Below are 23,420 nucleotides of genomic sequence, written 5' to 3' on the forward strand. Positions count from 1 at the left end.
TCACACACTTCAACCTCGGGCGCTGCCCATTTATTGCCCCCTATCCCTGGGCGGGAGACCGTCCGGAGGCCCGCGGGCGAATGGGAGAGGCGGGGCAGCGCGCACCTCCTCTCACCCCTCCAGGGGGTGAGGGCAGTGTCCAGAGGTTCCAGCAGCTGCGGCCCCTCCACTCCCTGCCCACCGGCTCTGGGCTCAGCGCTCCAACAACCGCAGCATCTCCTGCGGGTCCAGCAGCTTCTCCCTGGGCTTCCCGGCAGCTTGTCCCCTGGACACCTCCTCGCTGTCCAGCTTCTCCCAGTCCGAGAAGGAGACGGGCCGCACCCCTGGGTGGAGAGCAAGACAGTTACCCCATTTCTCACCTGCTGCCAGCCAAACACCCCTCCCCAACAGGCAGGCTCAGACCTCGGCTACGAAGCAGCTCCTGGATGGCCGCCCAGCCGAGCCTGAGGCCCGCTGGCAGCTTCCCGGCCTTCAGGTCCTGGAGCAGGGTCTGGCCCGTCTGGAAACTGTCACCCATGGTGGTGGCGATGACGCCAGTGGGTCCTCGCTTCACCCAGCCGCTGCAGTAGACACCTGGAGGGGAGGGGGAGAAAGGGTTAAGGGCAGAGCGTAGCTGGACATCTGACTCCAGGAGCCGGCCGTGGGGTCCACTCTGCTCCTCTGGGCACCTCACCAGCAGCCTGAGCGCAGGAGTGGAAGCACTGAACAAATGAATCATGAATGAATGAAACAAGCCTTCCCGCCCGCAGCCTTCTCGGCCCCTCACCAGGCACATCCACAACCCGGCCGTCCACGTTGGGGATGACCCCACGCTGCTGGTCAAAGGGCACGCTGGGGTCGATGGGGCGGCTCCTGTACCCGACGCTGCCCAGCACCAGCCCGCACGGAAGGTCCTCGGTGTCTCCAGTGGGCACTGCCCGCGCGGCCTCCCCCTCGCCCTGCAGGGACAGAGGGCAGCGCCAGGGCAGGCCGAGGGAGCCAGGAGGATGGCGGTGCCCCCAGGGAACCCCACACTCACCTCCAGCCTGGTGACCGCCAGGCGGATGCCCGCAACCCGCTGCCCGTCGGAGGTGGACAGCACTTGCTGTGGGCTTCGGAAGAAGCGCAGGCCCCAGGCCCGGGTGGCGGAGGCGTAGCGGGCAGCCTCCTTGGGCGCCGGAGTGCCCGTGGCCGTCTGCAGGAGCAGCTCCGACAGGCGCCTCCTCGGGCGGGCGGCCTCTGTGGGCCCCGCAGAACATTCAAGGTCGGGCTTGGGTCCTGCCCACCCACCCTGAGTGCCTCCACCTGGGAGCCCTCCCTGACTGACACCATCTGTGCCCTCTTGAGCTGGGGCAGGGGAGAGGGGCAGTGGGGCCCCTCACCCTTGATTCTGTCCTGGAGGCCTGAGAAATCTGCAGGGTCCAAAACGGGCCGGGTTCCGGGTAACTGGATCATCTCTCGGAGCTCCTGGGGGGAATTGGCAGGGGCAGGGTGCAGGGAGGGGGTCAGGTCCATTCCTGCCCATCCATAGCCAGCCCAGATGGGAGACATCACAGCCCCCACCCGCACCGGCCCCTCCCCCGCCAGGGGCTCTGCTCTGCTCCCATGCCCCGGACACCGCCCCCCTCCCGCCCGCACCTTAATGGTGAAGGCCACTTGGAGGGGTCCTCGCCGGCCCACTATCCAAACTGTCTTCACCTGGCTCTGCCTCAGCGCCTCCAGGGCAGCCTCTGTGATGTCTGTTTTCTGGCAGGAGAGAGGAGGCCTTCAGGCGCCGGGCAGGACCCGGACCGCCCAGGGGACGTGGCCCCGAGCCTGCACCAGCGCTCCCTCGGGTGGCCACACAGAGAACTGCCGCCAGTTCTGCAACCGGCCCCCACTGGCTGCTGGCAGCAAACCAGCTGTTGGGCAAAGGTCGTACAAGGGTTTTGCAAAGGGTGTTTGTGTGTGTGTGTGTGTGTGTGTGTGTGTGTGTGTTTGGGTGCGCGCTTGCGCACACGGGGCAGGAACAGGGCAGCCAACAGTGAGCACTGTGCGAGCGCTCACACAGTGTCTCTTCTTGTGTGAGATAAGAGCTAGAGACTCATCAGAAGCATCAAAGTGTGGTGTCTTTGAGACAGAAGCAAGCAAGTCTCTGTGGGGAAGGTCTGACAGGCAGGCGGACCTATTCAGGGTGGTCCTGGGCGGCTTCCTGGAGGAAGCAACAAATGAGCAAAGAACTAAGTGGTGGCTACTCTGAGCTAAGTGGCAGGAGGTGAGCTGGGAGAGTTCCAAAAGGTGGCGGTGGTGTGAGTGAGCACCTGGTGTGAGTCTGGGAGACGGGAAGTGGATGGGTGCCTGGGTCAGAGGCCGTCCAGGGCGGCCTTTCAGACCTCTGCTTGGGCGTCTGCGAGTCAGAGCTCAGCGTGAAGGGCTGAGCTGGGCCCTGAGGCCTTGCCCGGGGGGTCACCCCCTCCAGTCCAGCCCCTGACCTGGCCACTCACCTCCAGGTGCTCCAGAGGAGAAAGGAGGATCCGGGCCACATCCAGGGCCACGTTCCCCTGCCCCAGAATCACGGCCGTGTCGCAGCTCAGGTCGGGTGCCAGCTGCAGGGATGGGTGGAAGAGGCGCCAGCTTTCCGTCAGGCTAACCCCTGTCCCCCCACCCCCCACAGCTGTGTCCCAAACTGCCCCATCCCACCCAGCAAGCCCACCCAGGCCCCCTCCCCACCACTTGTGGTGGGGCTCCCACCAGGGGGAGCCCGATGGTTTACACCCCCTGCTGGGGACCCTCTACAATGATACACACCTACTCTGATGGCCGAGGGTGGCTCCCAGCCCTAGCTGGAGGGAGCAGGAAGAGCCAGGGGTGGGGGGCTCCCCAACTCACCTCCCGGTTCTCAGGAAGCCCATTGTACCAGCCCACAAAGGCCCGCGCAGAGAACACGCCTGTCAGCTGCTCGCCGGGAATGCCCAGGGCACGATGGTCCTCCGCGCCGTAGCTCTGCAGAAAAGTCCCCCGCGGTCTCGTCCAGCTCCTCTGCAGCTCCCCCCCCACCGCCCACCCGGCCCAGGCGCCCCTCTCTGTACCCCCCACTGTGCAGACTCACCAACACCACGGCGTGGTAGGCCCCCTGTAGCTCAGGCACCGTCACGTCCCTGCCCACGGTCACGTTGCCACGGAAGGCACAGCGCTCCGAGCGGGCCAGCTGCGTGAAGGTGCCGATGACGTTCTGTGGGCACAAAGGGTCAGTGCTTGGGGGCTGCGGCTGGGTCACTGCCACCGCGATGCCCCCAGCAGAGCCCCGGGCCAGGAGACACCCCCTGCTCCTTCTATTTATTGTCTTTTTTGTGTGTTTCAGGGTCACACCCAGTGATGCTCAAGGCTCACTCCTGGCTCTGCACTCCTCTGACTCAGGAATCACTTGCCTGGTCATGCTCAGGGGACCATATGGGATGATGTGGATCGAATCTGGCTTGGCCTACCCACTGCAGTATCTCCCCCCGACCCCAAAATAACAATTATATATATATATATATATACACACATATATATTTATTGCTTTTTGGATCATACCTGGAGATGCTCAGGGGTTACTCCTGGCTCTACACTCAGGAATTACTCCTGGCGGTGCTCAGGGGACCCTATGCTGAGGTTCGAACCTGGGTCAGCCATGTGCAAGGCAAACGCACTCCTTCCCTGCTGTTACTATCGCTCTGGCCCCCAAAATGAACCTTTTAAAATTGATTTTGGTTTTTGCGTTTCCTCTTGGGTCTGTGCCCCCAGTCTCCAAACCCCACTCCCGTGCCCCTGAGAGACCCACCTTCACCTCGGGGTGGTCGGGCGCCACGCCAAAGCGCACCAGGCCGAAGGGCACCACCTGCTTCTCGTAGATGTCCACCTGGGCCTGGGGGTGGTGCTGTAGGAGAGGACACGTCTCGGGCATGGAGACACCACAGGCTGGGCCCCCTCCGGGACAGGGGGAGCCCCGGGCCTCCCCCTAGGTCGGAGTCAGCCAAGCAGAAGGCACCTCTACTGGGAAGGCCACTGGGCTGGGTGTGGGCGCAGTCTCTGCTCACCAGGACCAGAGAAACCAGTCCACTGCCCCCTCACATCCGGCCCCTGGCCTAGCCCCAGGCCCGGGTTTCCACCAGTTTCCAAGGGGGCCTCATGCCAGCTTGCCCATGGCCTTGCTTTCTTTTGGGCACTCACCAAAGGTCTTGCCAAAGGTTCCTTGGAGCCACTCAGACTTCCTGGAACCATTTTTTTCTTGCCCTTTTCTCTTCCTTCGCTTGGGCGGGAGTGCTCCCAAACAGTGCTCTGCGGGGCTAGGGGCCACTTCCAGAAATTTGTGGCCGACAAGGACTAGCGGTTCACTGTGAAGCCCGAGGATACAGCGCTGCCCGCGGCTGTGGTGCTGGGTCACCTATGCCTCCAGGAGGCCTACACCAGAAGCTTTGGGACCCCCCTTCCAGGGTGCCAGGACTTGAAACAGCATCAGACACATGTGCCTCAACCCCCCCTGTGCTCTCTTTTCGGCCCCCTGACTCCAGCCCACTGTCCCTGTCTTCAGGTATTTGGGTCACGCCTGGCATTGCCCAGGGCTTATTCCTGGCTCTGTGCTCAGGGATCACTCCTGGCAGAGTGGGGCGTTGGGGGAGGTATGCAGGGCCAGGTCAGCTGTCTGCAAGGCCAGCACCTTTAACACACGGCACTATCCGGCCCTGAACACACTTTCTTCTTTTTTCTTTTTTTTTCTTTTTTTTTGGGGGGGGTCACACCCAGCGCTACTCAGGGGTTACTCCTGGCTCTGTACTCAGGAATCACTCCTGGCGGTGCTTGGGGGTCGATATGGGACGCTGGGAATCGAACCTGGGTCGGCCGCGTGCAAGGCAAACACCCTACCCGCTGTGCTATTGCTCCGGCCCCTTTTTTCTTTTAACCATTTTAATTGAGGTACCAGGATTCTGAATACTGTTAATCACACTTTCCATCCATCCATCGTTCCTGCACCACCCCCATCCCCAGAGAGCAGCTTCCCTCCACCAGTGTCCCAGGGCCCCTCCTGGCCACCCCTGCGTGAGCTCAGCTCTACTGGCAAAACCTTCCTTCTCATGCTTTGACCATTTGTTGATCATTTGTTTCCCTCTTGGCTTTTTTTAGCTTTTGGGGGTCATACCCGGTGATGTGCAGGGGTTACTCCTGGCTCTGCACTCAGAATTCGGTAGTGCTGGGGGTCTAAGGATATATGGGATATATGGGATGCCAGGGATCAAACCCTACTTGGCTGCATGCAAGGCAAACGATGTCCCTACTGTGCTATCTATCACTCGGCCTCAAAGTTTCTTTCTAATCCCACATATGGGAGACATCTCTCTATTTTTGTTTATTTGGGGGGAGGAAGTCACACCTGGCAGTGCTCAGGACTTACTCCTGGTTCTGTGCTCAGGGATTACTCCTGGGGGGCTCAGGAGACCATATGGGGAGTCAGGAGGAATCAAATCCGGGTCCGCCACATGCAAGGCCTTCCTCGCTGTCCTATGGCTCTGGCCCAGCCCACAGCCTTGACGCACACTGACCACTCTATCAGGCTCAGCTCCCCCTCCGGCTTAGGATTAATCTCAGCCAGCTGGACAACTCATCCTATCTCCAAGGATTGCACACTCACCCCCACCCCGGCCCCCCAATGTTACAGCACTGAGCTCAACCCTGTCCAAGGCCAGCAGGGCTATCTGAGCACCTTCCTTTTTAAACATCTGTATCTGTGCATGTAACTTCCTGCCTCCTGCCCCCTCCAGAGTGAGGTTACTGGGTCCAATCAGCCGAGGCCTCCCCCAGTGGCCACAGGGTTCCTCCTCCCGCCATTCTCCCTCCCACCAAGGTCTTCCTGGGAGAAGCAATCTACCCTCAAGGACGACCAGCACACTTGGAGTCAGGCCCGCTAAGGCCAATGCCATAAGCGCCAAGACACTGGCCTTGGGGTGGGGGCAGGGATAGGGCAGGGAGCGAGGGGCAGGACCAAGTTCGTGGAGACATTTGAAGGGATGCGTAATAGCGCAACACGGGTGGCCAAGGTGATAGGACAGTGGGTAGGGCACTTGCCTTGCATGCTACTGACCTGGATTTGATCCCCAGCACCCCAGATAATCCCCACCCCAGGTCTGCCAGGAGTGATCCCTGAGCACAAGTCAGGAGGAAGCCCTGATCACTCCCTGGTGTGGCCCAACCCCCCCAAAAAAAAATGGAAATAGGACACATGAGCTGGAGCGATAGGACAGCGGGGAGGGCGCTTGCCTCACACACAGCCGACCCAGGTTCAATCCCTGGCATCCCATAGGGTGCCCTGAGCACTGGCAGAAGTGATGATCCCTGAGTGCAGAGCCAGGAGTAACCCCTGAGTATCGCCGGATGCCAGGTGTGCCCCCCCCCAGATTAAAGGAGAATAGAGAGAAGAGGGTTTGAGGTGTGGGAAGCTGGAGACGGGAGAAAGAGGAGGGACAGGCCAGTCCTGGACGCTCAGTGAAGGCTCAGTGATGCCATCATCAAGAGGGGGGACAGCTTCTCTCCTGGCCAAGGACATAGTGGGAGCCCTAGGGGCAGGAGCTTACCTTGAGCAGGTGTTGGGCTGTGTAGAAACCCGCTGGCCCACTGCCCACCACGCAGATCTGGGGGTCCTGCTGCTGTGTGGAGAACAGCCGGCGGGGGCAGCCTGGAGTGTGGGGGCCAAGAATCAGCACGATCCCCCCAGCAACCCCACACACTAACTCTTGGGTTAAGCATCTGCGCCTTAGCTGTGCCTTCAAAGCCTGGCTGTCTGTGGGGGTCCCTGGCTTCACCGGAATCCTCAAAGGCTACGCCTTCAACCAGAGCCCCCCAGTCCCTGCCTCGTGGAAGCCCCCAACACCACACTTCTTCCTCTGGCCTGTGGGGCTCCATGCCCACCCTGTCTTTCCAACAGATCACCTCAACCTTGGGCCAGAGGCCAACCTACAAATGCCACACTTTACCTCTTCTAGCCCCTCTCCCTGCAGACCCCTCTGAGTCCATACCGGCCACCTCACTGCCATAGATCTATTTCACTTGAAGTTCCTTCTTGGCCCCCGGACCTCCAGCCAACCCCTGCCCGGCCCGTCACCCCTTCTCACACCTGTGGACGTCATGAACTCCCCTCACTTTGCTGACTCTTGCCTTATCCTAGCAGCCGCACGTCTCGCCGCTCAGTCCCCAGCTGTCCCAGTCGCATGCCACCCCCATCTCTTCCGCGGCGCTGGCGCCCTCCAGACCCACGTCGGGGGTCCCCTCTCTACCCCCTCTCCAGCCCTGCCCCTCTTCCGCTCCTACTCCTACACTTAATGATCGTAGGACTCCCCGCACTCCTACTGAGCCCCAGAGTTGCCTTGCTCCAACTCCGGGTGCTCCCGACGGGAGACGGTCGGGTCCGAGGCCACACCGCCCAGTGCCACCCGCGCCAGCAGCGTGCAGCCATGGCCAGGCAGAGCAACTTGGTCTGCGTTTCTGCACCCGGATCGAGCCCGCGCTCCGCCTCCGCACCGCCCCGGCCCCGCCCCACCCTCCCTCCGGGCCACGCCCACAACGCGGCTCCACCCACCCGCGCTCGGTACAGGCACCGCGAGGCGGCCGTACTCTCCCCGCCCCCGGAGGACACGCCCCCAAAGGGGCGGGGCCATCCCTCAGGCCAACCCCGCATCTCAGAGAGCCCGCCCACCTGGACTTCCGGGCTCTCGGTGACATCATAAATTCTCCCCAAACTTCCCTTCTCTTCCCTCCAATTATCCAGAGCCTGGAGTTGTAGGGAGGCGAATCGCCATCGCTGTTTCAATGGCACCGGAAGAGCGGAGCCAATCAGAAGGAAGCTTCCTTTGCCGCTCCTCTCGGAGGCTCGACGATTGCTGATGACGCAGAGGACGTGTCGTCCCTTATTGATAGCGTTTCCCGTCCTGGCCAATCACGAGTCGGGCTCCCGGAGAGTCTCCGCGCCCATTGGACACTAATCACCGAATCGCAGGTCTGGTAGGAAGTGCCCCCCAACCCCGGTAACCATCGTCTCCTCTCGGAACCCACGCGTGCTCCCCAGGTGTGCCTGGCGGGATGCTTTTGCCTCCGCCTCACGCCCCTCTCCGTGACGTAGGCGAGGGAACGGGAGGAGCGGCTTGTCCCAGGTACGAGGGATGAGCCCGATCGCCCACCTTTGCCCACGGGGCTGGAATCGGGTGCAACATTAAGAGAGAGAGAGAGAGACAAAGCCTTTCGGGAATCAGTATGAAAGGTGTGTTTTGTTTGTTTGGGCGCCACAGCCCACTGTGCTCAAGACTTACTCCTGCCTCTCCGCTCAGAGAGCAGGGAATGGGGGGCCATAGGTGGTGCCGGAGTTCGAACCCGGTCCGCCGCGTGCCAGGCGAACGACTTACCCGCTGCTCTCTCTCCAGGCCCTCTAAGTGATGTTGTAATGTGACGCTTTACTTATTTGTTTTCGTATCTGGAGTTGCGCCCGCGGCCCGGGGATCTATGCTTCTGCCCTGTGGGCCGTCTCCTAGGCCTTTTGTGTATTTTATCCCACCCTGCACTTCCTTCATTCTATGTAATGACCAGGAGTTGCACACTCCTGGCTCTGGCGCTTGCAAGGGGTCGCACAGCCTGTCACGGTGCTCACCGAGCTCTGCACGCCTTTCCTTGGAGCGCTGACTCCTGTACTAACGGGCAAGTGTCCCACTTATGGTTATGCTCTCAGTGGGTTGCTGAAATGCTCCCACACAGTGCTCTCAACTCCTGATTGTGGAGCTCCCACATCTTATTTTTGTTTGTTTTGTCCTTGGGCCACAACTGGCTGTGCTCAGGGCTTACCCCTAATCAAACTGAATGCGAAAAAATAAAAATATCCATGATGAACAACAGGCCCGCACTCTTTCGTTTGCTCTCAAGGGCCCCACCTCCTTGGAGAGCCTTTCCTGCGCCCCACTGGGTTACAGACTGTTGTCCCAACACTACATCTTCATTACTTAGCATCCTGCCGAATGTTTGACTCTCTTTGAGAGGGAGAAATGTCTTCTTACAATAGCTTTTTCCTTTTTGTTTTCTTGGGGGTGCACACCAGGCAGTTCTCAGGGCATACTCCTGGCTCTGCACATCAGGGTCATTCCTGGCAGGCTCGGGGGAACATATGGGGTAGTAGGGATTGAACCTGGGCCAGCCATCTACAAGGCAAGCATCCTACCCATTGTACTATCACTCCGGCCCCTGAAATGACTATTTTCTAAATATCTACATCACCTCAGGTATCATTCTTTAACTTATTGAAATATTAACAAACAGAAAACTGCACGGTTCCTGTGTACTTTCGAAGAGCTATCACATGATGTCACCACGCAATCACCTCCCAGAGCAAGGTATAGAACATGGCCATAAGCTTTGTGCCCCCAGTGACTTCCACTCTGCCACGCCCTGCTTTCTAATAGACTGTTTTCTGTTTTGTTTTTTCTTTTTGGGTCATACCTGGCGATGCGCAGGTGTTACTTCTGGCTCATGCACTCATGAATTATTCCTGGTGGTGTTCGGGGGGACCATATGGGATGCTGGGAATCGAACCCAGGTCGGCCACGTGCAAGGCAAATGCCCTACCCACTTTGCTATAGCTCCAGCCCCCTAGACTGTTTTCTGTGCCAGCTCACTATCCCCGGAGTTGTTTCTATACACTCTGCAGTTTCATCTTGCTCACACTTTTGAAAAAAATTTTATTTAGTTTTATCTTGGTGGGGAGGGTTCCCTCCCAGTGGTATTAAGGGCTTATTCCTGGCTCTGTGCTCGGGGATTACTCTTGGTCGTCTCAGGGACCAGATGGGGTGCTAGGGGTTGAACCTGGGTCAGCCTTGTGGAAAGCAAATGCCCTCTCCACTATACTGTTGCAGTGGCCCCAACCTGCTCACACTCCTAATGACTTAAAAGATTGGGAAGAGTGGTACTTGTGATTTGTGAGAATTACATTAAATGCTTTTTATTTTTTGTTTTGTTTGGGGGCCACACCTGGCAGTCCTCAGGGCTTACTCCTGGTTCTGAAATCAGGGATCCCTCCTGCCAGGGCTTGAGGGAACCTTATTTGACACCAGGGGTCGAACCCCGGTCCACTGTGTGCAAGGCCAGCGCTTTACCTACTGTACTATCACTCCAACCCCATAAAACATTTTTTAAAAGGGTCTCATTGCCGCATTGTCATTCTTCTTTCTGTAGCTGCTGAGGAATTGTGACAGAAATCTTGGTATCCACAAAGTGCAAAGCCTTGGGGCGAGGTTCTATACCCAGCATCCTACATAGTCCCCCTAGCGCTGCTGGGAATAATGTCTTAGTGCAGAGCCAGGAGTAACCCCTGAGCATTGCTGGGTGTGGCCCCCAAACCAAAAAAAAGAGAGTCTTTTACCCTTTGACCCTTCCCAGAAACAGCTGGTCAACCAGCACCGTCAACAGCCAACTCCAGAGGTTGCCCCACACCATTTCCTTATATCCCTCCAGCCATTTTATTCTCTGATTTTTATTTATTTTTTCTTTTTTGGGCATCTGTGCTAAGGGCTTACTCCTGGCTCTGCACTCAGGGATCATTTCTGGCAGGGGACCCCCTTTGGGGTGCTAGGGATTGAACCCAGGTCTGCTGCATGCAAGGCAAGCGCCTTCCCCTCTGTGCTGTTGCCCCCGCCCTTTGCCTCAGCTTTACATGGTCCCAGATAGACTCATAAGGAGTCTATTGGAATATTCCATTCCTTCTGTGACCTTGGGCCTGGGAAGAAGGGAAGGTGATAAAGGATCTGACCCCCAGAACCCCCCGGGCTCCCATCCAGAGGTAGCTCCCATCCCTGCTGAGCGCTGGGATCTGGACCGAAGCCTTCCACCACTGCCCGGCTACTGGACAGAGAAATCCTACCTCGAGATTAACTTTTCACCAACATTTACCCTCAGTTCTAAGTAAGTGCTGGCACTCACCGTTATTGTTTTATCACTTCCCATCTCTAAAACTAGATCTGGGCTTCCTCATCTCCTGTCACCTCCCCTAACCAGATCCTTAGGGACTAAGCCTGTGGACAACCAGGTCTTGCTCCAGGACTTTGGGCCTGCTGGGGGCCAGATCAATACCAGTGAGTCGGGTTGGGACCGTGGCTTTAATCATTAGCCAGGACCTGGGGCCTTCTCTGACTTGGCATTTTTTCCACAGAGAGAATTTGGCCAATTGATTTCCTGCCCCCACCCTCGGGCTGCTTCTGAGGCTAATGCTTTTCCAAAGAGGAGGGAGGCCGAAAGCCAGGTGAAAGCTTGGGAGGCTGCCAGGACCCCACACTGGCCCTGTCAGCTCAAATGGGACATGGGAGAGGGTTTGGTGGAGGAATCTGGACTGAGAGAAGGGGGCGCCCACTCCTAAGCCAGCACCGCAGTGGATGCCAGAAGATGAAGCCTTTGTTTCTTTTGTTTTGTTTTGTTGGGGGGGGGGGGGGGGTTGGCCGGGTCCACAACCAGCAGCGCTCAGAGGTTGCTCTTAACTTTGAGGAGCAAATCACTCCTTGGGACTGGAGTGATAGTATAGTGGGTAGGGCATTTGCCTTGCACGGGGTCAACCCGGGTTTGATTCCCAGCATCCCATATGGTCCTCCAAGCACCGCCAGAAGTCATTCCTGAGTGCAGAGCCAAGAGTAAGCCCTGAGCGTCGCTGGATGTGACCCAAAAAGCAAAAAAGAAATCACTCCTGGCCGTGCTCAGGTGGATCCATATGGGATGCCTGGGATCAAACCTGGGTCAGTTGCATGCAAGGCCAGCACCCTCCCCGCTGTGCTGCTGCTCCTATTTGCCGCTGGGATCTTGGGGGTGTAAAGCAGGGAGGTGCGACTCGGCATCTCCCCCCCAAAACCACCTTAGGCCACCCCAGCATGGCTCTGGCAGGACACACTTGGGAAACACCTCCTGCCTCCTCCTGGGCCATTTGTGGCCACTCCCCATGCGGGGCCATTCCAGCTGAGATCTGTTCTCCAGCTGGGAGACGGCCCCTCCCAGGGACACTGGACAATGTCTGGGAACAGTCACTTTGTCACAACTTAGGTGCTGAGGGGGTTAGAAGCCAGGGAGGCAGCAGGTCACCTTGCAGCACACTGGACAGGCCCTGGGACAGCCCCCCTAGGAGCACTGAGAGGAGAAACGCTTGTTTGTTTTGGTTTTGAATTTTGGGCCACACCTGGCTCTGCTCATTTGTGCTCAGTGTTCACTCCTGGCAGACCATATGGGGTGGTCCTGGGGTCCCAGGGGTCAAACCTGGGTTGAGCATGTGCACGGCAGCACTCCACCCACTGTAGTATCTCTCCAGCTTCCAGAAATGAGAAACATTTTTTGGATCACACCTGGCGATGCACAGGGGTTACTCCTGGCTCTGCACTCAGGAATTACTCCTGGTGGTGCTCGAGAGACCATCTAGGATAATGGGGATTGAACCTGGGTTGGCCACATGCAAGGCAAAATGCCCTACCAGCCCCAGAAACAAGAAACTTTTTGTGGGTGTTTTTGTTTGGGGTCCACTCCCAGTGATGCTCAGGGCTGACTCTTGGCCCTGCCCTTGGGGATCACTCCGGAGGGCTGTAGGGCTCTATGGGACACCGGGGATCGAACCTGCATGTGCCAGGCAGTGTCTTACCCGCTGGGCTATCACGAGAAACTCTTGACTGGCTGCTCTGATCCCTCCTCTGCCGTCCACCCAACTTCACCCAGCCCCAGGCTAGGCTAGGGCAGAAGCCCCTCCAGGCTGGCCCACTTAGAACTGGACCTCACCGGTGGTGGGGCAGGCCGGGGGGAGGGGGGGCGGAGCTGGAGGCCTCTGTGCGTCCCCTCGTGTCAGCTCCCCACCCCTCCCCCCGTCACCACATTCCTTGTACCAGATCCACCCTCCAAAACATCACAGAAAAGCAGACAGTTCTAGAGCCAGGAAGGTCCAGCTCAGAGTTATTTATATGCTCCCGGCTTCTGATGAGCCTCTGGCAAGGTCACTAGAGAGTAGCCGCTGCCCCCAGGCTGAGCCGAACCGGAAGGGGGGGGACACAGTGTTTCAGTTCTGAGATGAAGTTGCCGAAGCCCCTGCTGACCGGAGCGATGGGTCCTTCCCGCCAGAGGGCCCCAAACTCAGAGCCTCCGCAGGAGCAAACCCCGCCTCGGCCTCCAGGGAGGGCCCCGGGGTGGGGGCTCCTCACTGCAGCCCCACCAGCTCGGTGATGGGGGGCGCCTGCACCATGAGCTCCTCGTAGCGGTTGAGGAAGAGCCGGAAGCGGGAGAGGTATGAGTCCTGGTTGTATGGCAGCTGCTTCTCCCGCAGGAACTGGGACACCACCGGCTGTACCTGCACGACAGGGGCAGGTCCGCCCCGACACAGGGGTCTATTACTGGGGGGGGGGGGTGTCAGACTGGGGGTTTCCACGTGCGCCCTGGCCCTTTTTCCATGAAGATCTGGGGGCACTGGGGCCTAGCGATCCCTCCTTCTCTCTATCCCAGCAAGCAAGGAGACGGGGACTTCTCCCCAACCTCCCACACAGCCCCCAACTGCATGGCGGCCATCCCAGGCATGGGGGACAGGAACCGCCTTTCACTCTCTGGCCGCCCTTCTTCACATCCATTTCTTCCCACCCGTGCGTTTTTTTTTTTTTTTTTGCTTTTTTGGGTCACACCCGGCAATGATGCACAGGCGTTACTCCTGGCTCAGCACTCAGGAATCACTCCTGGTGGTGCTCGGGGGAACCGTATAGGAATCGAACCCGAGTCGGCTGAGTGCAAGGCAAACGCCCTCCCTGCTGTGCTATTGCTCCAGCCCTCACCCCCGTTTTTCGCAGAGGGGGATGTCTGCTTAACCTGCGCCCAGGGGGACCCAGTATCTCAGGTGCCTCTACCTTCAGGCACATGTTGTCGGAGAGTGAGGGGAACAGGTGATGCTCCACGTGGCAGCTGATGATGGAGTGGCCGAACGCCCAGTCCAGCAGGGGCAGCCGCGGCAGGTTGAGCACCCCCAGGCTCATCATGTGGATCCTCCGGGGCTTGGTGTCCAGCGAGAACATGGGCAGCCCAATGTGCTGCCAGAGGCGAGGGTCAGGACTGAGGCTGGAAGCATGGGGCCGGAGTCTGCCCTCCCCCTCCCTCAGCGGGGTCTGGCAGGGCGTGGGGTGCTTGGGGTCCCTGTCTGTGTGGCGGGTCACCCACCTCAGACCCCTCTCCCCGTCTGTACATAGAGGGGCCAGGCCTGGGAGCCCTCCAGGTTTGGGGGGCGGGGGTCAGCGCTTCAACCAGTTCCCTCCAAATCAAGATCAACTTAGCAGGCCTGAGAGATGGCACAGGGGCTAAGGCCTTGCAGGGTTCAACTCCCAGCACCCCACAGGGTCCCCCAAGCACCACCAGAGTAAGCCCCCACTCCGGATGTGACCCCCAAAGCAAAACCTGCAGGTGACGTTTGTGCCACTCAAGAGGGTCACAAAGCCTCTGCCAGGTGGACAGTTCGGGAACACGGAGAGAAATGGGGTGTGTCGGAGGGCGGGGCCCATGCAGACCCAGCCGTGGGCCTCAGCGTCTGGGAGCCCCTTTCATATCCTTCGGGACCTTCACCCCAAGATCCCGAGGGCAGACACTGGCGTCCGCCCTGCGCCCCATGGGCCTGACCCAGCACCCCTCCCCTAAGCCCACCTGCCCCACGCGAGAGGGGGGAACGCCTGACCTGCAGCCGGCAGGGGCTCACCTGGAAAATGTTGACGTGCAGGTAGGGGTGCGCGAGCAGGGCGCGGGTGGCGAACATGCAGAGCAGGGCAGAGCCAGCGCTCTGGAAGGCCGACACGTGGCGCAGCAGCCAGTAGTGGGAGTACAGGCCCAGACCCATGAGCGCCAGCGAGCGCAGCGCCCCGCGGGGGGCCATGGTCCGCAGCCGCTCTGCCCAGGGGCGAGACAGAGATGCATGTGAGGCCCAAGGGTGCACCTAGGGGGTGGGAGGGGGCTGTGCTCACCCGCAGTTTATGGGTGAGAAGAGGGAGCCGTTCATAAGACCACTCTGCCAATGGGGAGGGGGGCGGGGTCTGGGTTTTCTTGCTTTGGGGCCACGCCTGGTGATGCTCAGGGGTTCCTCCTGGCTCTGCACTCAGGGATCACTCCTGGTGTTGCACGGGGGACCCTATAGGATGCCAGCGATCGAACCCAGGATGGCTGCGTGCAAGGCCAGTGCCCTCTCTGCTATACTGTCTCTCCAGCCCCACAGAAGTGTCTGTTTGGGGGCCACAGGGGCGGTGCTCAGGGGTTACTCCTGGTTCTGCACTCAGGGATCACTCCTGGAGGGGCTCTGGGGACCAGACAGGGTGACAGGGAGCAAACTTGGGTCAGCCACATGTAAGGCAAGAGCGCTACCCGCTGGACTCTTTCTTGCCCCCAGTCAGTGGTGTCTGGCCCCATTGCCCAGCTCTATCACCTGATGACCCCCTACCAGGCCTCTCCCCCCATTCTGTATCCCCTGGTCACAGGGAGCGGGCAGGAAACAGGCCCAGGGAGGGCGCTGGACAAGCAGCGGGCAGTTCCAGACCCCTGCAACGGGCATTGTCCCTCCTTAATTGGGGGCCCCTCACTTCCTTCACCCGCAGTCTCCCCCCCACAGCTCTACAGCCAGGAGGGGAAAGAGGGGTGGCTGCGGCACTCACCAAAGGCCACGAGTGGGGTGATGATGGGGATGAGGAGCGGCGCGAGGAACATGTACACGTAGCGGTTGAGGAGTGGCAGCCGCCACGTGCTCGAGTCCCCCAGGCCCAGCACGTTGGTGTAGCCGTGATGCATCTTCACGTGCCCGTACCTGGCGTACTCCGCAGTGAAGGCGGTACACACCTGGGGGCCGGGAGGGCAGCAGGTGACATCAACCACGATGGGGGGGAACAGAGGGGGTCCGCAGGAAGCCCCGAGAACACCCCACTCTGACCCGACCCACCACAGAGGGGCAATTTGCCACCCTACCACTTGGTACGTGTGGCCCTGAAGAGCATCTGGGAGGCCCCGGGTGCCACTCTGCCACTGACCACCCCGGCAAGCCCTCAAGGCTGTCCTGAAGCTGGGGCTGGGGTGTGCAGTGCCCGGGCAGCTGGCTCCACCGTCCTTGATCGTGTGGGTCTGTCCCGGAAATCGGGGGAGCTTCAAGGCCCTGTTTTGCAGCTGAGCCCAGAGTGGGCGAGGCGGGAGGCAGCTCCCTGGCTGTCTGGAGGGGCTCCTGGCTGTCACATCCCACCCTCCTGGGTCTCGCCCTGAGCTGGTCACGCTCAGCCACAGCTGGGAGACTCTGGGATGAGCTGCTATTCTGAGTGACTGATATGTACATTTTTGTGTTTTGTTGTCGTTTGTATGTTCTTGCAATGCCAAGGAGGTAACCCACCCCCTGACACAGGCAAGTCAGATGCTCCACAGCTGGTCCAAGAGCAGAAGCCGCCACTAATGTGGTTCCTAGGCAAATGGGCACGCAGACAGCACCGGCCTCTTCCTATAAACAGCTATAGTCGGGGGGGGGGGGGGGGGACACACGCACATCTGGCAGTGCTCAGGGCTGACTCCTGGCTCCACACTCAGGGGAGCAGATGGGGTGCCGGGGACCAAACCCAGGTCAGCTGTGTGCGAAGCAAACGCCCTCCCCGCTGTCCTATCGCTCCGTCTTCTTTTGTCTTGAGTTTTTGAGTTTTGTTTGGGTTTGTTCTGGGGGAGGGGTCACACCCAGAGACGCTCAGGTGGCTCCTGGCAGTGCCAGTGCTGGGGAGCAAACCCTGGCCTCCGGCAAGGAAAGCACTATCTGCTCCAGCATTTTGAGCCATCTCCCATACCCCTGTGGAGGGGCAGGTAGGGGCCACGCCTGGTGGTGCTCAGGGCTTATCCTGCGGACTATTTAGCACGACTGTGACTACAAACCAGGGTTGTTTACTGGAAAGCCGGGCTCCGTCTTTATCTGACCGGCAGGGTCTGGAGGGAGGAGGGAAGCCAGGCCGACTAAAGCCTGAGTCCCCTGGCCTGAGGGACGCTGCCCTTGCCCCCAGCCGCTACCCCTGCCCCTGCCCGGACAGTTCCTCCTCCTCCTGCTCCTCCGCCCTGCCCCGTCCTTCCTGTCCTCCTGGGTCCAACTGCAGCCTGCGCCCAGCATCCCTAGCCCTGCCCTCCAATCCTGTAGAGTGACCTACTTAAATCTGCTGCGGACAGCTATAATGTCACAGAGAGGGTTTTCCATCCTGCAAAACAGTGAGGGCCGGAGAGGAAGTCCAGCAGGTGGGGAACTTCCTGCATGCAGCCAACCCGGGTTCCAGCCCCCCCCCCCCCCCCGCAGCACCGCCAGGAGTGATCCCAGAGTAAGCCCGAGCACCACCAGGTATACCCCCCAAATAAACAGGGCGAATCCTTCTCTCCCCTCCCACCCACCAGCAGCACAAACCTGACTTTCGTCAGCCTCACAGCAGAGAAAATCACAGCTTGGTCCTTGCCATGACTGACCTGGAAAGCCAACGCAGATTTCCCATCCGCCCCTGCGCCCAGCATCCTGATGGGGCCATTCACATGTGTATTTCCAGCTCCACTAGGAGCCCCCGGGGTACTGGATGGGGGTCTTTTGTTGGTTTGTTTTTGCTTGGGGGCCATACCTGGATATGCTCAGGACTTACTCCTGGCTCTGCGCTCAGGAATCACTCCTGGCGGTGCTCAGCGGACCCTATGGGATGCTGGGAATCCAGCCACAGGTGGGAGGGTGCAAGGCGAGGCTCCAGCCCCCTAGAAGTGGATCTTAATGTCTCTTGTGAACCCAGCACCCAGCCTCCACCCACCCCGGGTCAGACTTCCCGCAGTCCCCTTACCCACAGTTGAGACACCCCCACTTTCTCCACGCCTCTCTAGGTCACCCGCACGGAATTCAGCACTGCCACTACTACCAACTGCCACCACGGGGCCATAGGTGAGTGCACCAGAGGCCAGGCTCTTAGATCCCCCAGAACAGACATCGCCCTGAGACCTCTCCACCCCTTGTCTTCCAGGAAGCCACCAGAGCTGGGTGGGATGGGAGGTCCTGAAAGACCCCTTTCGAGAATTCACACACAGGAGGTTTATGAGGTGCCAGGGACTGAATCCCGGTCCTCCACGTGCAAGGCAAACACCCTACCCACTGTGCTCTCTCTCCGGCCCCCTCCCTACCCACTGCACTATCTCTCTGGCCCCCTCCCTACCCACTACACTATCTCTCTGGCCCCCACCCTGTGTGTTTTTTTTTTTTTTACAACACTATGAGTCTATGATTGTTTTGAAAAGGAAAGTGGGCCGGAGAGATAGTACAATGGGCAGGGCCCCTGCCTTGCACACAGTTGACCTGGGATTGATCCCCGGCACCAGACATGTGGGGGTTCCTCAGAGCCCTGCCAAGAATGACCCCTGAATAGAGACAGGACGAGAGCACCACTGGGAGGGTCTCAAACCATACTCCCCTCCAAAAATAAGATTTCAACCCCCAGTGCCACCCATACAGGCCAAGTGTGGTCTCTGGGGCCTCAAGAGTGAGGATCTCCCCCCCCCCTATGCATAGTATGGGGGGTGAGAACCCTGGGGGATAATGCATCCCCCCACTCTGCACTGCGGCAAGATGTCTGAGGTGCAGATGCGCGCGTGACCCCGGCCATTCATCCACAAAAGGGAAGTGGGGAAAATGTGGAAAAAGCAGCCTCACAAACTCGCCCCACTCCCCTTGGGGTGGGGTGGAAGCAGAGGTCAGCGAGAAGGCAGGATGCTGTGACGTGTTGGGCACAGTGACGTGTTGGGCACAGAATGTTCTAGAAGCAGACTGGGCTGCAGATACTAGTGGTCCCCCCACCGTCCACCTGAGAAAGGATAGAGGGTGACAAGCACCCCCTGGGACAGAGCGACACCCCCCCTCCACCGGCATAGACCAGGGATCCCCGAGACCAGCTGTGAGGACGCCCCCCCCACCCCAGCACAATAAGGATGAAATAATATAGGTCTTAGTGGCCTGTCCCCTCCCACAAGGGGCTCCCCCACACCCCCCACCCTGCCCTCTCCCTGGGAGTCCTTTTGCCCTGGGGCAGCACCCTGGGACGGGGAGGGCTCAGAGGAAGGAGGAGGACCAGAACTTTCTCACATACCAGAAATAGTAATCACACACGGGAAATGGTAAGTTCATCCTGGGGCAGGCAGTTACATAGGATTGGGGATACTTTCTTTCTTCTAGTTTCTTTGGAGGGGCTCCCTCAGCAGTGCTGGGGGTCAGTCCTGGCAGTGCTGGGGATCATTGCCTCCTGCAGACAAGATTGCCCTGAGCTACCCCCCAGATATGGGGGTACCTTAGCAGGGACACAGCCTCCTCCCAGCCTCACCCCTTCACCCCACAACTCAGAGACAGGGAGGTTCTACCCCAGCCCAGCAGGTCCGCGACACAACTTTGGAGATCGTGTCCTCCCCGGCCCCCACAGGATAAGGATTCAGGAGAGATGAGGAGCGGCAGGGGTCCCCTACGCAGAGAAGAGGGGAGGAGGGCGGCCCAGGGCCCCCGCAGACAGGCCCGCAACACACAAACACAGTCCGGGAGCCCTGGGGAGCCCCATCACACAGCACAGAAGCCAACAGACAGTGCCGGGAACACGCCCCAGGGGCAGCCCCGCCACCAGGATGGTCCCCAAGGCCGTGTCCTCATCGTGCAGCTTCCACGGAGGAAACGTTACCATGTGCTGCCTGTTTCCTACACCCTGAGTTTCTTTTTTTTGGGGGGGAGGGGGCACATCCGGCAGTGTTCAGGGTCTACTCCCAGCTCAGGGGGCCTGTGCAGTGTTAGGATGGGACCCCATAGCACAGGCTCAGGCTGCTGGCCCCTCTCGTGGCCCCCAGACCCAAGTGTCTGAAATTTGGGGGGGTCATGAAAAGTCTTTAGGAATTTTTGGGGGCCCCGAGAGAGCATAGGGGTTAAGGCACTGGCCTATACATGGCCAACCCAGGATCGATCCTTGGCATGCCAGACAATCTCCTGAGCACCGCCAGGAGTGGTCTCTGGTTTCAGAGCTAGGAATAAGCCCTGAGCACCCCCGGGTGAGGCCCCAAAGCCAATAAATGAATAAAAACAACTTGTATTAAAATCAACTTCTGGATGATCTCTGATGAGCAAATGTTTGGTCTGTGCACCTGTTTTAACTGTTTTCTATGCCTACATACTCCAGGGACCTACAAAAGTTTCTCAGGTGAAGGATTTGTGTGTGGCAACAGATATGAAGCCTCGGACTGGGAGAGGCTGAGAGGGTGTCCCTGTCCTGCCTCACTGCCCAGCTGGAAAGATTAAGGCGCCACGGCCAGAGCCAAGGGTCAGGTGTTAAGGCTCTTGCCTTGCACATGGCTGACCCCATTTCAACCCACAGCATTGCAGAAGGTCACCTGGAGCACAGCCAGGAGTGATCCCTGAGTGCAAAGCCAGGAGTCAGCGTGCAGCACCACCATGAGTGATCCCTGAGTGCAGAGTCAGGAGTGATCCCTAAGGGCAGAGCCAGGAATCAGCCTGGAGCACTGCCAGAAATGATTCTGAAGTGCAGAGCCAGGAGTACAGGGCCCTGAGCATCGCTGGCCCCCAAACAAAAGTAAGGCTCTGCTCACCCCACCACCTCCAGGCAGCAATGCAGGAAGAGGAGGGGCCCAGCCATCTCTTCCCCATACTTCAGTCCAACCCGCCCCCAAAAAGGGTGGATCGGGAGGTGCCACTTGGCCTGTGGGCTCTGTCCTGCTGACCTGGATGCACCTGGAGCAGTGTCTCAACACAGGATGGGAGCCAGGCTGTCCCTTCCCCCGCCCCCGCCAGGGATGCAGTCTCCAGTCTGTGACTGTCTTTCAGCAGGCCTGGACCTGGACCCGGACCCTGCCCCCTGGTCACCTGCACGGCCTGCGTCAAGCCACGGAGGACTCGGCGCTGAGTCAGGAACTGCAGGACGCAGGGGCGGAGGTCAAGCGGAGGTCAGCGAAGGGGTCCCGGGCCCTGGCCGCCTGGTCCTCAGAGGTGTTGGGTGCTCCACTCTCCTGGCTCCCTGCCCCTGGCCAGCACCCACAGTAGCTTGTGGGTCCCCAAGTCTAGGCCAGAAGTTCTCAAGTTTGGTGTGTATCGGATTCCCCCAGGCCCAGGGCCTGTGCGTCATCCCGCTGTACCCCAAAGTCTGAGAACTGTGGGGCCGGGTGTGCGTGGCCCCACGGGACCAACCCACACCCACAATCCCTGCACCCCACTGGCTGCAGAGGGTGTCCCCCAGCTCCAGACTCTCCTAGGGCAGTGCCAGGGGCTGACAGAGCTAGGCCACTGCCTTCTGGCCTTCCCGCACCCCTCTTCAGTGGCCCTGGGGCCACCTGATCCTGCCACCCGGCCTCAGACAGTCTGGCTGGGACCAAGGGCCGGGGGTAGGGGGCGCTGGGGAAGGAAAAGTCCAGAAATAAAATCTGAGGCCTGATGCATTAGTTCCCCTCTAAGTCTGCACTGTAGAAATTCAGGGAGAAGGCCGGAGCGACCGTCCAGAGGGGAGGGCATTTGCCAATGCAGTCAACCCAGTTGATCCCCGACATCCCAGAGGGTCCCTCGAGCTCCCCCGGAGTAATTCCTGAGTGCAGAGCCCAGAGTCACCTCTGAGCAACGCCAGGTGTGGCCCAAAAATCAAAAAGAAAAGTTAAAAAAAAAAAAAGCGGAGGACAGGGAAGGGTGAATCCAGGTGTCTGTTACTGGGTCCTCCCTCCCCCTGCACCGAGTCCACTAACACTGTACAGAGTGTGGACCTGAGAGGTCACATACAGGTCAGGAGACACCTCTGAATCCCCCAAAACAGAAAAGGGGATAGAACTTTGCTGGAAGTGCGGAACCGAGCTCAGGAGTCGCTTAGGGTTAGAAAGGGAGTTTCTGGGGCTGGGGAATGGTACAGTGGGTAGGGCATTTGCCTTGCACGCGGCTGACCAGGGTTCAATCCCCGGCATCCCACATGTTCAGTCCCCTGAGCACCACCAGGAGTAATTCCTGAGTGCAAAGCCAGGAGTAACCCCTGAGCATTGCTGGGTGTGACCCAAAAAACAAACAAAAAAAGGGAGTTTTCAGTGGGGGCTCCTTTAAGGAGGGGGTCCCAAGGGAGCAGGAGAGCAGAGAAAGACTCAGGGAGGAACTCAGCCCTAGGTGATGGGGTGTGAGTTGTGGGGGTGCTCAGCCGAGGCAGCAGATGGCAAGAGGGATACAGTGGGAGGTGGGAATGGGGGGTACGGTGATGCCAAGCCCTGCTCCCCCTCCTGGACTCCCATAGTTCCTATTAAAACTATGATTGCAAAACCAGGAGGTCCCCCAGGTCATAAGGAGGAAAACACCCCACTGCCAGCCAGCCAGAGGTGTGGGGGGATGGTGTTGGGCCAGAGACAGACGTGGGGAGTCCTTGAGCCCCCAGGGACACTCCGACCCCCATCTTGCATGGCATGGCCCCCGGCTGCTCACCTCCACGAAGAACAATGCCCAGATCTTGCTCCAGCGCTTGGACTCGGTGAGGGCGCCATGGGTGGCCAGGTGGCTGCCCTTGACGGTCAGCGTGGAGTGGGACACCCCCAGGATAGCGATGCCCAGCGCAAACACCAGAACATTGTGGGAGCGCAGGCACAGGAAGCCTGCCAAGAGGGGGTGCGGGAGCCCGTTTCAGCTCCAAGACAAGGGAGTCCGTGGTGCCCAGCGCCCACCCAGGGAAGCCCAGCGCGCGTGGTGGACCCAGCCCCCAGCTCTCTGCGGGTGCCACGGCGGGGGATGGGCTGGCACAAGCTGCTGGATTCGGAACAATAATGCGCTATTGACCGGCCAAGGGACTGGCAGAGACGGCCGGCGCCCGGGTGGCGGTGGGCATTGACCAGGAGGTGTCCGGAGAAATTCCCACCATGTCTGTTTTTCTCCCTGCACCCCCAAAGCAGTTTCCCCTCCCCCAGGCCATGGGGGGGAGGGACCGGATGTCCCCTCTCAACTTTCTCCCCAGTCAGGAGCATTCGCTGACACCCCAACCGGACCGTGGGGTTTGGGGCGTCCCACTCCGTCCCGGCGTCCCGGGCCCTCCCTGAGCCTCCCCCGCAGTCATCTCCATCACCCCCTCCCAGCCCGGGCCGCGGGGGCCTCACCGGCCGGCAGGACGAGCAGGCTGAGCGCGAGGATGGCGCAGTCCACGCCGTGGCGCTCCCACCACGAGCTGGCGCCCACCACGGCGCGCACCCGCGCCTCCAGCTCGCGCTGCAGCGCCTCGGCCCCGGCGCCCTCCGCGGGCATCTCGCCGCCCCGGTGCCCGCCAAGGACTCGCCGGCCCGAGCGTCGGTGGCGGCGCCGAGCGAGCGGGCGGGGGCGGGACGGGGCGGAGTCACGCACCCCTGGAGCGCTCCCGCGGGGTGGCACGGAGCGTGCCCGGCCCGAGCGTCTC

The 23,420-nt window shown here is 59.8% G+C and overlaps 2 protein-coding genes across 4 annotated transcripts; both read right to left on the reverse strand.

Moving 5' to 3' along the window:
* Positions 1-21: 21 nt before the first annotated feature.
* Positions 22-7,501, reverse strand: FDXR (ferredoxin reductase). 3 transcript variants are annotated; one of them, XM_056138424.1, is made up of 12 exons: positions 7,339-7,501; positions 6,567-6,667; positions 3,782-3,877; positions 3,068-3,190; positions 2,848-2,961; positions 2,463-2,564; positions 1,618-1,725; positions 1,362-1,446; positions 1,019-1,218; positions 767-938; positions 403-573; positions 22-323 (listed from the first exon to the last, which is right to left on the reverse strand). In XM_056138424.1, exons 1-12 carry the CDS (start codon positions 7,442-7,444, stop codon positions 193-195), a joined length of 1,509 nt encoding a protein of 502 aa, XP_055994399.1. In that variant the 5' UTR covers positions 7,445-7,501; the 3' UTR covers positions 22-192. The 3 variants fall into 3 exon arrangements, with proteins under 3 accessions (XP_055994399.1, XP_055994398.1, XP_055994400.1); XM_056138423.1 differs by having other exon boundaries at positions 23-323; positions 7,306-7,501; XM_056138425.1 differs by lacking the exon at positions 7,339-7,501 and adding an exon at positions 7,106-7,250 and having other exon boundaries at positions 23-323.
* Positions 7,502-12,922: 5,421 nt separating this feature from the next.
* Positions 12,923-23,420, reverse strand: FADS6 (fatty acid desaturase 6). The gene is made up of 6 exons (XM_056138428.1): positions 23,128-23,420; positions 22,466-22,632; positions 15,654-15,834; positions 14,711-14,898; positions 13,875-14,054; positions 12,923-13,330 (listed from the first exon to the last, which is right to left on the reverse strand). The coding sequence occupies exons 1-6, from the start codon at positions 23,270-23,272 to the stop codon at positions 13,181-13,183; spliced, it is 1,011 nt and encodes a 336-aa protein (XP_055994403.1). The 5' UTR covers positions 23,273-23,420; the 3' UTR covers positions 12,923-13,180.

Source organism: Sorex fumeus, unplaced genomic scaffold (genome assembly GCF_029834395.1).
Source record: "Sorex fumeus unplaced genomic scaffold, SorFum_2.1 ptg000128l, whole genome shotgun sequence".
NCBI classification, from domain to species: domain Eukaryota; kingdom Metazoa; phylum Chordata; class Mammalia; order Eulipotyphla; family Soricidae; genus Sorex; species Sorex fumeus.